The sequence below is a fragment of the Buteo buteo genome, chromosome 16 (genome assembly GCF_964188355.1).
Source record: "Buteo buteo chromosome 16, bButBut1.hap1.1, whole genome shotgun sequence".
NCBI classification, from domain to species: domain Eukaryota; kingdom Metazoa; phylum Chordata; class Aves; order Accipitriformes; family Accipitridae; genus Buteo; species Buteo buteo.
Window position 1 is genome coordinate 11,699,756 of NC_134186.1, and position 16,552 is coordinate 11,716,307.

Sequence of the window (16,552 nt, forward strand, 5' to 3'; positions counted from 1 at the left end):
GCTATTAGCATTCTGGCTCCTAAAAGACGGCTCTCAAAAAACCCCCACATTAGATCTAACCACGTTGCCATACAGGACAGTATCTCAGCACGGACTTTTCTAATGGGGCCAGTAGACATCAGTCATTGGTTGAGCTATGGGCCGTGTCTGTACACGGATATAAAACAGTAGCCTTAGAAAAAAAGCATGACATGTAAAAAACATGACACTAACAGAATTCATAATGAGTTCTTCCTCGTCCTCTCTGCATTCCCACTCCTTCCTTTGCAAAAGTATTTTTCAAATCTTGAGCAGAAGGATGGCACCATGGTTAACGTAGTAGGCTCAGATATGAGGGATCTAAGCTCTGGCATAGTTCTTCATTTCTCCTACTATTAGCTTAGATAGAGACCATCCCCACCCTGCGTTCCCTAAGTACGATTGTGTATGGCAACTTTTGCTTAAAGAAGGGGAAAAAAAAGTTTTCCAGAAACAGAACCACATTTAGATGGCATTTGATTTCTGTGGGACTGGCTGATCACAAATCAGAGGGGAGTTTTGGCTGCGAGTATGGATACCCAGTGTGCACACAGCAACTTGTGAGTGGTGATTACTGTATTTCTTCTTCAAGCGTGAAAGGCCTGAGCACCTTTGTGCCTTGAGAAAAGGTTTTTCTCTTTTTAACAGAAGTATACAATTCCTAAGTAACTGGGAACAAGTTAAAAACAGGGTCCATCAGGCCCGTCTTTAAGGAGGAAGTTGCAGTTTTGGTCCATGACTGATTTGTTCAGATTACCAATAAATGAGTTGGGTTGAGCTGCATACATGCAACGCATGTTAGAGGAAAAGCACTAGTCTCATTTTGCAGTTGTATTAAGCCTCTAAGTCAGGGAGCCATTTCAAATTAGAGCATTTCATTGATTTCCTTTTAATACCTTCAGCTAACCAAATCCACAACCTTTCTCAATAGCATTTCAAACCTTAAAAGGATCAGAAACACAAGCAGGTGACTTCTGCGTGTTGTGACTGAAGACTATGAAAGCTTACAAAGTGATTTTAAACATGACTAAAATGCTAATAGTTTAGGATCTAAGTTACCCTGAACTGCATTACACTCCTTACCAACCAGGACTGGTTAAAGTTACAGGTGGAGATCATTAGGAAATGAGAAACAGGCATTGATTTTTAAAATGTTGCTTCATCCCCCGCATCTTTGTGATCAATATTTGAACAGTTCTCCTTTTAACTAACCAGGCAATAATTTGAGAGACATGCAGAAAACGCATTAGCTTCACTAAAGTGAGCAAATTCAGCTCACTGTTACTACTGTGTAATGCCTTTCATGTCTATTTAGACCACTGTAACTGAGAACAAAATTTGGCTCATCTCCCTCTACCCCAGTCATTGGTTCTGTTAGATCAAACCATACTTTAGGATTACTGCTGAAGTAATCCAAACCACCCATTAAACATGATTTTAGAATGAAACTATCTTATTCACTACTTTTTACAGTGATGGAGGAAAAAGGCATATAAAAGGCACCCTACCCTGTCCCTAGTTCTCGGTCACATTCACAAAATTGGAAAACCAGCAATTGCTAAAACCTGTCTGCAACAAGGATTGGGTGTCTGTTTAGCTTTATGACCTCTACCCCATCTGATTTTGCAGGAATTTGGCAAAGAAAATAGGGCCTACTTAGCCTTCAATACTGGGATTGCCTGTAAAATACATACAAGAATCCAACTCCTTATCATTTCTATAGCACTAAGATAGAAACTTTGTGTTTAACATTAATTACCAGCCCTAGATACCCTATGCTAGAGCAGCAATTACTTGTTAACACAAAAATTAAGCTATTTGCAAGCAGTGTGGCATTCCATATGTACAGCACAGAGACCTCAGTGCTGTTTGGTGGTGCTTGGCTGGGAAAAGCACGACCAACAGCATGACCTTTGACTGCATCGTCATGTTGAGCAGCCCCTGCATGTTCTGAGCTCTTGGGAACTGATAAGCCACTTCAAAACCCCACAGGTAGTCAATAGGGGAGTGATTTACAAAGGAGGGAAAAAATGTGTTTTGACATTTTGGGAGGCAGAGCCTCCCTCCCACATGAAATGTGAAACAAACAGCAGCGTATTGTCAGTATTCCTGGAAATGTTCAGCAGCAGGAGCTTAGATACTCGGAGGCACCTGACAAGCTTTTGCTTGTTTAAGGAGATCTGCCAAACACTGTACAAGTGTCCCCAGCACTACTACCTGATTGTCACCGTATGCAATAAGTACCCGCATTTGTTCATGTGGGCTGGCACAATTGCATCTAACCATGCATGCTCCTTCACAGCTGTGAGCCCTGGAATCAAGTGACCTGAGGTGTCCAAGCCAAGGTGTCTTAAAGTTACTGCTCTTCAAGGCAGTAGCCGACATTTTTAACAGATTACCCTCTTTTAAAGTGTGTTAGTCTGGGTACCCCAAAATAAGCACTGTTAGTTTGTAATTGTTTCTAAAAAACCTAAGTGTATTGTTCCCTGTTGAAACTAGGAACAGAACTAATCAATTAGGCAACCTTGTCTAATTTTATCACTTAACTAGTGAAGGGAACAAGACAGGTCTGTAAATGTGACCAAAAAATGAATGTGGTTGTAGCAAGAATCAAGTCTGCAATTGCTTCACGGCAGTCAGGCAGTTTAACTTTCTTGCACTGGCAGAACATCAGCCTTGGTGGAAGAACATAAAGTCTGGTATAACTGGCTACAGCAAACTGCTGGTGACAGAAATTATCCTTCACGTGACCTGAGCTTTCTCATCCTCCAAGTGTAGGACTGTTTCCAAGTATCCTGGCTCAGAAGCCTTGTAAATTTTAAAAAGAGAACATTGCTCTCAAATCTAAGAGGACTCTAAAAAAATCCTCTTATTTTGCTCTTTGTCCTCAATATTCCCCTTTCTTCTAATAGTCCCTCATCTCTCTCAACAATTTGGCTAGTTATCGTTCAGTTTCATCCACACAGGATAAATCAGTCACTTGTAACATGATGCCAAATCATTCCCACACTCTCTCTTCTCTACTTGGGCCCCCATAATGAAGGCTCTGAATTTACTGAGCTCTCAGCTTAACCGGCTTTTTGGCTTCTAGCTGGACCTCTTTGCTGAATCTATACTGATGAGCCATTCAGTCTCACTGCTGCTTGTTTCCTTGGTCTTGCCTCTCTGACCTACTGCCCTGGGTCAGTGCCTCTGCTCCCTAGAGATGCCATTCAGTGGACTTGGTCTTCACTGAACACTGCTCGCGCGCTCTCTGGTCTCTGTGGTGTTAGTATATTCTATTCTGTGTTCGTCAACTCCTCTCCTTTAGGCTTGTGCATCATCCACTGCTTAATTCCATCGCTCATCCTTCCTTTGTCTTCCAAAGACATGGCATCTCTTCCAGTTATGGTTCCAGATGTGATTTCTTCCAGTCCCAAGACTGTTGATCCTCATGCTACTTCATTCTTTTTTACCCTCGATCTTTTCTCAGCCCTTTCTCCCATTGCTGGGACTGCCTCATCTGCTAGCAGTGGCAGGCAAGTATCAATATTTAATCCTCTGCTCTTGTACAGTACACAGAGAATCTGCATGGGCAGGCAATGTGTGTCCAACTGCAGCTTGTCTTTGCAACTGCATGCCCTCCTATTTCCACCTTCTGGCTTACCAGGAAGTTTTACTCTTTGGCGTCCCAACCCTAGGTCATGGCCTAGCCACCTTCTGCTTCACAGGCTCCATAGGAACAGCTGTCCTCAACCTGTTAGTGACCCCTTAACTACAAAACCCGTACTTCACCTCCTTAGTCTGTCAGACTTTGACACCCTCAGCCATGCAATATTATGGGGAGAAGGGGTCTTGTCCCGATTTATGCAAACTTGTGTCACTTACTTATATTTGGCCAGAACATCACTCAAATGTCTCAGCCCCTACTGTTGCACTCTCTGCATCACAGATGAGCCACATTTTCAAGGCTTGGTATTTACAAGCTGTCACTTCTCACTGTCTATCAAAGAGCTGCCTCCTGACTCTAATGATGACAGCCTGCAAGACCTTCCTGTTAGATTTCCAGATAAATCAGCTTTCCTCAAATGCATGCCATGTGTTCCATGCTGCTCCTATCCCCTTTTGGGACCTCTTACACATGGAGCTTCTGTCTTGTGAGCAGGAACATAGAGGGAAAAAAGAAAGTCACAAACTTGTTTTTACTTTCAAATCAGTTTGTAGAAAATGAAGCCTGTAAACTCACAAATCAAACAGTCACAAGCTAACGATTTATTCCTGCCATGGACCAAATCAGAATTCTGAGCAGAACCTTGCAGGGATAGATGTTAGTCTGGGAAAGATTTCTGACTTTTGCTTGGCAGAAGAAAAACGGTGCTGTGAGCACTGAAACGTCTCTATCGCGGACTACTTTCTGCGAGGGCTTGAAGCAGCTTATGATGCACAAAGCAACGCGTGACGCCTCTGCCCTCTATTGGTCTTGAATGGCAGATCTTGTGTGTGCAGCAGGACCTGAACACGGCTCTCTGGGCCCACAGACTCTACAGTTATTGTATATATAGGGAAAACTCTCGCTCAGGCCACTGTAAACATCAGGATCTGAATTAGGTCCTTGGTCCTGGTGATGCAGACGTCTGCATGATTATGAGTCTATCAGAAACAAGATAAATTGTCTCTATAGGGATGCAAAAAATACTGTATAGGCTTATGTAAAATGACATTTGAAATGTAAGCTCTTGGCAAGTCATTTTTGGGGCTAAGTAGGTGGCTGGCATAGCCTTGAAAAAGTGTGAAGTACTGCCAATAGCAGAGAGCAGTTCTGCAGCCCAATGTCATCTTGTTTTACTCATTAGTGGTAAAGTGTCTAAATACTGACAAATTTGTACTTTTAATTTAGCATGGGAGTGACAGATAGTGTATACGTCCATATGGTAATGAGTCTTAGCTTATTTTGTATCACAGGACTACACCAGTTCCCAGAGGGGGAGGATGGTCACAGAGCCATTCCCTGTACTGTTACGTACATTTCCTATACCTTTCATCCCACTACCAAAGTAAGTAAGTAAGTTGAACAAACTTTCCGATTTAGCACTAACATAGTCATTGTACATGGTGTCGTCATATGCAGACACTTAAAGCACCACTATTTAGCAGCATCCAATAATGACATTAAGGAACTGCACCAAAGAGAGAAGAGGCAGAAATACATCTTTTCCTGTGTGACAAAAGACTTTTAAAGGTAATCAGTAATTAACAGCTTAGAGAGAAATGTGCCTTGTTAACTTCAATCATGATTTCAGAAGTAAGTAGTGTTCCATAGAGATCCTAGTATCTTCATCTCCCGAGTACTGTATCTGTATCCTTTTTTTTTTTCCCTGAAAAAAGCTGCAAACAATTGTTACAATCCTGCTCAGTCACATCAACTCTTAACCTCACTGCTTGGCTGGGGTCGTCCTGCTTCAGCTCCTGCAGTGTCCTGCCACTGCAAATAGGTGCCTTTGATTCTTGTCTCAACATTTGCTACACACAAGGCCATATTTAAACATAATAAAAGAGTGAAGGGTCTATTTGGGTAAAGCTGAGGAAATACTGTATTTCTTTAAAATTTCAAGCCTCTGCTGGTGTAATTGAAATGCAATGAATGTCCAAATCCAGGAGGCAGAAGTCAAAGCAAGCAGAAGTCGGTGACAGATCATACTTAAGGCATCATCTCGGTTCTTCTTTTTCCAGTTCAGATGCTGTGGAGTCTCCAACTACACTGACTGGTTTGAAGTGTACAATACAACCCGGGTGCCGGACTCCTGCTGCTTAGAATTCAGTGAGAACTGTGGACTCCATTCCCCAGGGACCTGGTGGAAAGCGGTGAGTAACTGGAGCTCAGCAGCTGCCTTGCAACCCAGGCAGCTAGTCATTTGCAGGGCCATACAGATGATAAGGTATGTTGTACCCTTACGCATCTTCTTTAATTAGGTGGTTTCAGAAGGCTCATGTTGAGCTGTGGCTTTTGACCTCCAGTGAAACCGCCAATTTAATTATTTTTATGAGCTGAAAGCTTTCCTTTCAGTAGGCTCTAAGCTGTCATTTCACATTGTAGACAAGTACTATCCAACACTGATCTGCAGCACAGTCTAGCTAGATCTAACTAGGACGTGACAGGATTGTCCTTTTCTATGTCCGACCCACTGGAGTCAGGTAGAGATAAAGGCAAATGGCACACACACACTCATGCACGCACCCTGGAGCAGCAGCCATAACTTATTGTGGCTCAGGTTGTCGTGAGGCAAGAGGGCTGTGTGAGCCTGAAGTGCTCTGCTCCTGCCAGGAACGCTAGTTCAGGGGCCTCCATTGCACAGTAGGAGAGGGGGAACTATTTTGCTGAATTGCCAGCAGCATTTTTTTTTGCAATGAATTTCTGCACTTGCCTGTAATTAAATTCAAAACTCCATGGGATAATTTCCCTACAATGTCCTCGGGAAGATCCTTCCAGAGCAGATAGTCAGAGCCTAAATTCTTCTGTGAAATTAGCTCAGCAGTTCTTTGTGCTAATGACAGGTAGTGCAGTTACCCAGGAAGGGTGAGGAGTAAGGCCATCTGATGAAGTGGAATTATAAGGAAGTTTTGCTAGTTCTAATGGTTTGTGAAGACAACGAGTAAAGCTCTCTTGGCCACTTTCTAGTAAGATTTCATATGCATGGATTGGCACTGGCGGAGACTGAGTTCCAACCAACCATGGCTCCCTTCTACCTCTCAAGTAGCTCCAAGTCAAATTTTGAATCAAAGGATTTAAAAGTTGTTCTTCTATTTTGTTCTGGGTACCAAGATCAGTGCAGGTTAAGACCATGTCTTCTGGGGCACATTAATAGTTTTTTCCTTTATACACATGTGAAAGCCACTAACTGAAGGCTGACTGATTCTTGGCCATGTACAAGACAGAGGGCACAATTTTTGCACAAGGTTGGCTTACAGACATTATTTATTATTTACACATTATTTAAAGAAAGGTTTCCCTTGGGCCAAGTCCACCCTGCACAACACTGGGCCAGGAACATGAGGTTACAGCTACTGCAAAATTTAAAGCAGGAAGAAAATAACAATGGAGCACCCATACTGCAATTTGAAATGATGGAAAATGAATGGTATGAAATGGGCCTATGTGCAGCAAGTGTGGCTACTGAGCAGCTCTCACTGGAACTTTGGGGTTTGATTGTAATAAATATTTGTTCTCCTGAAACATGGAGAAAATGAAAGGCTCATTCTGAAGTTCTAACTGCTTCTAGCTGGTTTTTAGAGGGCAAAGAGGACCCAAATCCATGGCTTGTTTATTTTTAGTTACTGGCCCAATTTATATGGAACAGTGCTTGTGCAGCATTTTGGAGGCGCACTTTTTTGTGTCATTACAATTAGTACTTCATGTTTAAGCTTCAACCCAGAAATACACGGTAGTTGCTCTAATGCCAAAATGATAATTCAGGCTACCTAGCAGCTTAATCTGATCTGGCTCTTTTCTAACTGTATATTCCCAGAGGAACAGAGCTGTGTGTTTATCACTAATGCAATATTCTGGGGTTTTTTTCCAGCCTTGCTATGAAACAGTGAAAATATGGCTCCAGGAAAACTTACTAGCAGTGGGAATCTTTGGATTGTGCACAGCTATGGTGCAGGTACAGTTTAATATCAATTTTCAAATCCTAATTAATCATAACTAAATAAGTAACCATAGATCCAGATACACTCTGCCCAAGCCTGTTTTAATAATTCTGAATTTTGCATGATGTTAGAGTAACACTGCAAAATTTAAGTCTTTTATGTTTTAATTTAGTTAAAATGCCATGTACAAGGTACAGAACTAGGAATACTACACAAATTTTCTGTTTTATGATGCACTGCAGAGAACAGGCACTTTATCAAGTGGTTTATCTAAAGCTTAGACTCGACTCAGTGGAGAGGTATTCCCTGCCATCCAAAGACAGAAGCCTAATTAGGGTAGGGTGAATTGCCTTTTAGGGTACTTGTATTTGTCCAGTCATTCTCCAGAGAGGACTACCCACTTAGGCTAAATATCTAACTTCAAGACAGCCTAAAGGTAGCTTGAGGCTTCAACCCCATCCTCAGTCCTAGGATAAGTTACAAGTTGCAATGTTGTTACCATTACTCAACCTTGCCCATAAAACCATGCTCCTTTTCTATTAATTGCAGGGAAATTAGGTAAATAAGATGGGCATAGACTTGCCTATCCTGCAGTTATTTCCAACATAAATTGGGTTAGAGCAGAATCAGATGTCAGCGTAGTACCTTGGCTCCTCCGTACCTGTGTCTTTAATCCAGCTTGCCATGGTCGTGGCCATAGTGTAGCCCCAATGGCACAAACCTTCCCCTGAGAATACACAGGTGAACACTGTGCTGGAGCTCAGGCTGTTTCAGCTGCATGCCAACCCTCCTCCATTTATGGGCCAAAGTCCCATTCCTGAATGCAGTGAAGATGGAGCTTTAGTTTCCAGCTCCACCTCTCTTTCACAGTCAACATATAAGCAGAAATGATGGCATCGCTGAGCTAATTAATATCATGTAACTCCACATTAACCCAAGTTTGGGGTTTTTTTTCAACTTTGCATGGTATACCACTAGCAGCAGCAAGAGAGCCTGGGATGAGGAATACCGCCCATATTCCCACTAATGTCAGATTAGGCAGAATGGCATGTATCTTACTCTCTCATATGTCACATAGTGGCTGCAACTTATTAATGCAAATGCCTGACTCCTTGTAGGCACAAATTCAGTAGAGTTTTGGTTTTTGTTTTCCAGTACAGTAAGCAGATAGGCTTAGGGAAAAAGATAAAGCACAACAAGATCATATGGCAGAGAGACCATGTAAGAGTGTTGTTAATATATTACCACGTTTTAAAAAACAGCTTTGGAGTAGCTATTCAGCATTTAGAGAGTCTTTAAAACATACATTAAAAACCCAGCAGCCCATGTCAGAGTCCTTCTCATAGACCTTGATTATATTTAGTGTATTAAAGAGAATAATATCTTTCTGACAGAAAGACATTACTAGTTTGCATGGGAGAAAACACATCAGACAATTTAAAAATGCTAATTGATATTCCTAGTAAATGCTGTGAAATACAGAGAAAACACCTCACAACACAAAAGATTTTTAGTCTGTCTTCCAGCAGCCAAAACCAAAAGTTTTGACACACTGTCACCTAAAATGAATTGGGCTTCCGCTATTGTTGCTGTTACAATGTTGTTCTGGCCATAAGCACGTGACAGCTTTTGTTTTTCACATTAACAATGGTTATAGTTAGAATCATACAGTGACACAACTTGAAGGATATACAGCACATGTGGCAGAAGAATCTTCTTCAGTCATGCATGCTCAAAATTATAAAACAAATTCAGCCACCAAGGTTTTATGATGCAGCTGTCCCTGAAGGCGTTCCTTTGCTAGGCACAGTGTTCAGGGGGATACTTCCAAAAGGTATGTGCTTACTGTAAAACAGCACACTAAAGCCTAACAATCTTACTTCACTGTGGAAGAATGGGAAATGAAGGAGGAAAAAAAAAAAAGGTTATAAAGCTGTTATTTATAAAGTAGTATGTGTGCTATTCATGTACTCCTTCAAAATACTCATTAACAGGAACAACTATTTATGTAAAGACTAAATTTGAAGTAGTTAAATTAAGTGCTTAAAATAAAATTCATACAAAAAATTTCTACCTTTATTTCAATGACAATTTTTACAGTGGTGTTGCAAAGGAATAGTAACAACCACTTAGTACATTCATCTAAGTACTTCAGCTGAAAATAAGACTCTCTTCTCCATCCCTTTTTCTGATGAAGTAATCTACCAGAGGCAGCACAGCAGGTCAGTAGTTGTGCTGGGAGAAGAACCACCACCTCCCTGCTGCTTCTCTTGAATAGGCTGAGTAGAAAGACACATACATTGTTGATGAGGCATTGATGGTTATGATTAATGCATGGACAGTCTCCAGTGATTCCCCCACAAGGACCTGTGCACACATACGCTCGGAAAAGTAAAGCATAGTAAACTAAACCACAGCATCCTTTGGGTCAGGGATGAACCTGATTGTCTTTCAAAGCAATAGCTGCAGAGATAACCACACAGCCCCAAAGCTGTGGGTTGGTACTATAAAATATTTTCGAGCAAAAGAGACCCAAACATTTCTTTTCAATATACCTCTTCCCAGTATCTGGTGGCTGCTTTTCATGGAGAAATCGCCTCTCCCATGCTCTCATTGCTCATTCCGTAAAACAGCAATACAGATAAGGACAAAAGGCAGACAGAAACTAGGAGAGGAACAAGGACATGAACCAGCAGGAAAAGCAGTATGCGATGTGTCTTCCTGTGTGTGAACAAAACCAGTGTAAGCATGCTTTTCTGGCTTTTTTGTTTGTTTCAATAAATAGCATTTTTTTACTTACTGAAAAACAATTGTTTGTTTGTTTTCTCTTAGATTCTCGGACTCACCTTTGCAATGACCATGTATTGTCAGGTAGTCAAGGCAGACACCTACTGTGCATAGATATCATTCCCAATCTTTCTGCTCCTCCTCCAAAGGACACAGGAGAAATCTCCTTCATGCTCATTCATCTGACTTCCCCCCCCTCCCCACCCTCCTTTGTACTATAAACTGTGTATAGTGCTATCTTTCTGAAGATTTTGTGAATCACCCCACTTTACGGAAGGAGGAAGAAAAGAAAAAGTCAGTACTTGAACTGGCACAGGTAAGCAGCCGCCTTGTCTTTAAACAGAAGAAAACCTCCAAAGAGCAATGGTTCCTTTTCTATGGCCTATGGCAAAGCAAAGGAGGCTGCTTATGAGGGGCTGATCTGCAAACCGATGTTAGGAAAAGATTGCACTGAGGCAACCTCTGCAAAACCTGCCAGGTTGCCTTCCCGCATTTCATGGTCCGGAAGAGAGGGCATAGAAAATGAATATTCTTCAGCATGGAAAGAAGGTACAGAGTAGCTAGTGCTGAATGCAATTGTAATTTTACTACAGTTTGCACACAGCTAAAATGTCAAGATCAAGCACCCCTGCCTCCAAGTGTCTCAAGATGATTTTGTAGCCAGGAGAGGATCATCTTCAGAAATGTGTTATTTTAAAGGAGTATTTTTAATTTTATGTGCTGCAGAGTCAGGCTTTTAATCATAATCTGTACAGTGAGATCTGGCTGTTAAGGGAAAACAATATTGGACGTTGTCTCACTTATTAATTGCCAGCGGCATATAGATGCTTGACTGTATATGTAATAAATATTACATTCATATACACATACTGTTCTGAAAGGAGGTGAAATACCCAGCATCTAACCTCAGAAAGAGGGAACCTTTCTATCCCATTTTACATTCCAACTGAAATAACCAAGTATTATTTCTTGTAGGAAGCACTATCACTTATACTTCTGGGAAACAAGTAATTACTTTCAGCTGTATCTTCATTTCAGTAAACAACTTGTGAGTGGGCTCTCTCTGTCATTCTACTATGGTTTTATTTTTTATCATCCCTGTTTCAAGTTAGTTTGCCAAAAAATATCACTCATTTCCACACTTGAAGATCATACAAAGCTGTCAGCTGTTCCTTCTCTGAATGTCACCATTTCCTTAATTTACTTTGGGATATCATCATCTGCAGGTATGATAGAGTTGCCTTGTTGAGGAAAAATCTTTTGCACGTTCCCCATTTTTTTGAGAGTTATTAAGACTTCAGATGTTTTTATGCTTAGCTTTTTCCGTGCCCGCCCCCCCCCCCAACTGCATGCTTACAACAGCCAAGACACATCAGTCTTTGTTAGAACTGGAGTCACCTCTCAGTTCTGCTTTTCAAACCCATCTTCCTCTGCCTGGCTGTTGGCTAGAATATGCCCCACGCTTTCTAGAATTTGCAGAAATCAAAATCATAACTTTCCTTAGCCAGAAAACAGCCACCAATTGTCCAATTTCCCCACCCTGCATTGGTAACAGAAGTAATTTAAGTAGCACCCTTCTTTGCACACCCTCTCATCATGTCAGGAATCAGATGTTTGCTATTGTTCAAACAAACAATTCCCCATCAGGAAGCAGCTGCAGATATTGCACATGTGACAGGGAGAAGTTGAAGCACACCAAGGAAAGGACACAGCAGGGAAGAGGCAAACAGAGCAATGCAGCTGGCCTGCTCCCTGCAGCCAGCCTTTGAGGACCACTCAGCCACTGACAATAGACCAGAAAGACAACCATGGTGCCCCTGTTTTCCCAGAAAGGTCAATGCAGCCATTCCTACCATGACAAACTAAAAGCATGCATTAAGTTCAGGCAAAAAAAGTTACCCTGTACCTTTACTGCTTACAACAGCAGGTCTCAGCTATGAGTGACGTTTTGCTTACTTTGATTTAAAGGCAATTGCCAGCAGTAAAGCTGGACTCACCAACTCACAGCCTATTGAACAATCTCCTTAACACCTGTGAAGTAACACTTAAGTAACCTACTGCTTAGGTTTTGGGTTGTTTTTTTTCCTCTTTCTTTGCCGATTCCCTGCAGTCATCTCACCCCCTTAGGCTCCATATTTTGTGGGGAAGTGCTTAGGACAGTCTGGTGTGTGAAAGAGCAAGTATCTTCCAAAATCTTACCCCCCACCTTTACACATGAACCTCTGTAGCACAGGGCATTTAGCTGTGCAGGCTAAGTTGAAAGTAACGTAGTCCTTGCATGCATTTTATGTGGCTTCCCAATCACTCACTATCACAGCAGCCACCACCACTAAAGGATTTTACTGCCATGCTAACAAGCCTTGACAAATGTTAACAGACCTCAACCCAAGACAGAGGTTAAACTGAGTGAGTAGCCCACACACAGGCACCCTGCACCCCAAGCAAGAGACTTACTCTGGGTGTTACAATCGCCAGTCTCAATGCTGTCTGCTTCCTCAGCCCAGACTGACCTGGCAATAGTCCTGCTCTTCGAAAGATGGTGTAAGTCAGTCCATTCCTTCCCTCTCTCCACTACGTTCCTTTCTTACCTACATAGACATGATTCCAGGTTAGATGTACCATTAGTTCTTGCCATGGTTTATAGTTTGTACACACAGGTGCTCCTGCTGACAGCTCAGAGCTTCCACCACTGAAAAGCAGCATAACAGAGTGATGAATACATTAATAAAACATCAACTTTTAAGAAAGATAAAAGGTAGACAAGTCTATTTGTAGTGATCCCTGCCATTAAAAATTAACACAGAGACAGCAGGCTGCTGATGGCTTAGCTGATAAGATTAAACCGTTGTGCAGCGGAGCTCCCGCAGAGGGCAACTCTCATCAATTTGCCTGGTAGTGGGAGAAGACAGCTCACAAACCTGCATCTTGTGAGTCTCCCATTAATATGTGCTGAGCTCTTTCTTAGAAAAGACTGCTAGACTTCAGCTAAATCTACAGAAGAAACAAAGTGAGAAAGAGAGACTGAAGAAAAGTCACACTTCGTAGTTCCCTCTAATTATTTTCCACAGTTTAGGTGTCTTTACAAGATAAACTGCGTCGGTTTTCCAAAACCAGGTATCTATAAGGAGTATAAGCAATATTCATTTTGTAAATCCCAGTCACTGCAACAGAAACATACAGCACTAACTGCTAAAAAGAAAGAAAGGAGAAAAAAAACACCCAACCCAGAAAAACCCTGCAACCCAAAACAAACACCCAGACCACACATGGCTGCTAATTCTTTTTTTAAATACTACCCTTACACTGCCAACTGAGATGCTACTGCAACTTGTTTATAACTTGAACCAGACTATTTTCTATATTTGATGTTATTAACTCTCTACACACAGGCCAAGCAGATGTTATGGTGCTTAAAGCATTACCAGCACAATCCAATTTCAAACCTCTGAACATACTGCATATAACAAGCCTCAGACTTAACATATTTTCATTTTAAAAGCATTGCATCCTTTCTCTGCTGACAAGGACAGAATATTTTGTGGTATGTAACAGCAAGAATCTTTTTTTAAAAACCAAAAAAAGATAGTTCCATATTATGCATAAAACTTCATGTTGAACCGGTTGATTTTAAATAAATACCCTGTAGTACCTAACACCCATTTAAAGGCTGATTATATCATATGTATGCAGAGCAAGACCGAAGTCATTCCAGTTGCTTCCATTGGTGTTTTGTCACCTTTAGTAAAGTCTTTTATATTATTTTCACTTCTTATCTTTAAACACAAAGGAGGACTCAATATATTTAAATTAAAGACAGAACCAAACGCAACAAAGACACTGAAGGACAGCACTCCTAATTTATACTCATTGCTCTTTCTGCTTAAGATGTGAAGGCACAGTGCACATGGCTGGACCTCCTGAATCCAGCAACATCAGGATTTAGCTTTTAGATTCAGTCCACTATACTTCTGGCTTTTCATCTTCACAGTTACAATAATATATATATGTATAAATATTTAATAGAATATGATTTATTTTCCTGTACAGTAACTGTCAGTAGCAGCCAAATCTTATTGCTTGTACAAACCAGTATTATTTAGTTACACATCGTGTAGTGCACAATCACTGAAATTCACTCCAGTTTCTGTTCTATGAATACTTCTTTGTTCTCCCCCTCAAATAATATAAATTCGTAAAGGTTTATTCTTCCATTTAATAATTACCATTTGAATGCAGCATTGTATGATTTATAATATGAAGAGGAAGGAACTGCACAGAAGCTGTAGAAATATTTTATCTTGCATCAGCAATATTGCTGTTATGCAAATCCACCCAAACCCCTCACTTCCCACAAACTAATTAAGAACTGGTTACATCTTTCAGCACACATGGTTCCCAGCTGCCTCATTCATAGATAGGACAGGAGGTTGTTAGCATGGAGAAAGGTGAAGCCTTTCACTTGCCCCTTAGCTTCATTGTTGTGCTATAAATATGGCACCAAAGGTAAGCAACAGAAACCAGGAGTTGATTGTGGCATTTATTTTAAAACCAGACTCTTTATTAACTTTGTCTGCAAGGATTCTTGCTAAGTGTGAATGATCTTCATAGATACCGAGTTAGACAATTCACAGTAAGAAAACAAGTCAGGACTCGCCATGGGAAATTTTGTTTGGATTCCATTGTGAATTCTCCTAGGTTGTCACCGATATCTTACCACAGCGGTCAGGTCTCCTTAGTTCTTTGGATTTTGTTGCTGCAACTACAGTGATACATTTTTGTGCATTCATATGAAGAACAAAATTGAAGATACACATTTTGTTTTTTAAATTTATTAAATATTCTTTAAAGTTTACAACAGAATGTCTTTTGTATTCTTTATACTCAACTACACTACAAGCTATAGAGTATATACATACCCAAAGATGTGTGTGTGCAAGTGCACACATACAGTATGGGCAATGAAAAAAAATAAAATACACAGCATACTTCTTTTTTGTCATTTCTCATTATCTATCTTTGATTTGACCTATATCCTTCCTTATTGATATTATTATTAAGTGGCTTACCATTCCCAGGTAAATTTACACCCCCTTCTGTTTCCTTTTAAGGGCAACCTGACATTATGTGATAGTCAATAACAATTCAGAAAATACTGGGAGATCAGGTTTACAGTGTAACAAAATACTTACTTAGACCTGAAACCAATTATTTTCTGTTTAGAACTTGTCTGTTACTGATAATTATGAAACAAAAGGACTACTCTTTCTGAGGTAGTTGCTTAGATTCAAAATTACATAGAAAAACTTACTTACAAAATAAACACCAGACTCTGTTAAAATGGAACAACTCCTACTATGTCAGATCAGAAAAAGGTCTGGTTAGCCAGGTACCTTGTCTGAAGTAATGTCTAATGCTGCCTTTTTCAATACAATTTATTGTACCCTCCAGGTCAAATAGCTTTGCAAGTGAAATTGCCTCTAAACTGGGTGCATTCTGAGCAACCGCACAGGCACACTATAGAAAATGTAAGGGTAGATGTGGCCTGGAAGTGGAGACCCAGAGGTTTTAGTGGTTGTTGCAGGAAACCTCATAAAGGATAACCCAAACCTTTGGTGGAAGTTTCTTACAACTCCCTCAATTCAGTAGGCATGTTTATATTTGTTGAATTTTCTTCATCCCGTTAAGTGTACCACTAGATGGTCTCATTAACCACATCTATCTTTAATCTGTTTCCGATTTTGTGAAACTTTCCACTTCAGTCTTACACTGTAGCAGTGAATTTCACAATTTCATCATGCTGTATACATTTGAAAGAACCCTTCTTCCATGGATTTGAACATGCTGCCTTTCTACTTCATTTATTCACCATTGGTTCTATACTTCAGAAATGCTAACTTAATGATTCTTGCAGAAATACCTGGGCACAGAGCAGTTGTATTACCTTTACAGCCTAATTTATCTTTCCACTAAAGCTTAAATGTAGGTAATATAGTACACTTGATTTTCAAGATCTCATTGTTTCAAAAAACTAAGCCCAGCATACCTTCCCCCAGCAGCTATCCTAGTTCAGTTGTCTTTGCTTTTTTTGAACTACATGTTAGTAGAGACAGAAGTGTTCCTA

At 40.7% G+C, this 16,552-nt stretch overlaps 1 protein-coding gene across 16 annotated transcripts in view; it reads left to right on the plus strand.

Annotated features, from left to right (window-relative positions):
* TSPAN4 (tetraspanin 4) overlaps positions 1–16,017 on the plus strand; it is a 470,616-nt gene extending 454,599 nt beyond the window's left edge. For 11 of the 16 annotated variants that reach the window (XM_075047863.1, XM_075047859.1, XM_075047867.1 and 8 more), the window contains 3 exons: positions 5,728–5,859; positions 7,575–7,658; positions 10,477–16,016. In XM_075047863.1, the coding sequence (XP_074903964.1) occupies positions 5,728–5,859; positions 7,575–7,658; positions 10,477–10,545 (285 nt within the window). In that variant the 3' untranslated portion in view covers positions 10,546–16,016. Of the gene's footprint in view, positions 1–5,727; positions 5,860–7,574; positions 7,659–10,209; positions 10,383–10,476 lie in introns of those variants that run through there. The other 5 variants (XM_075047854.1, XM_075047855.1, XR_012653138.1 and 2 more) reach the window with 3 other exon arrangements.
* Positions 16,018–16,552: the final 535 nt, after the last annotated feature.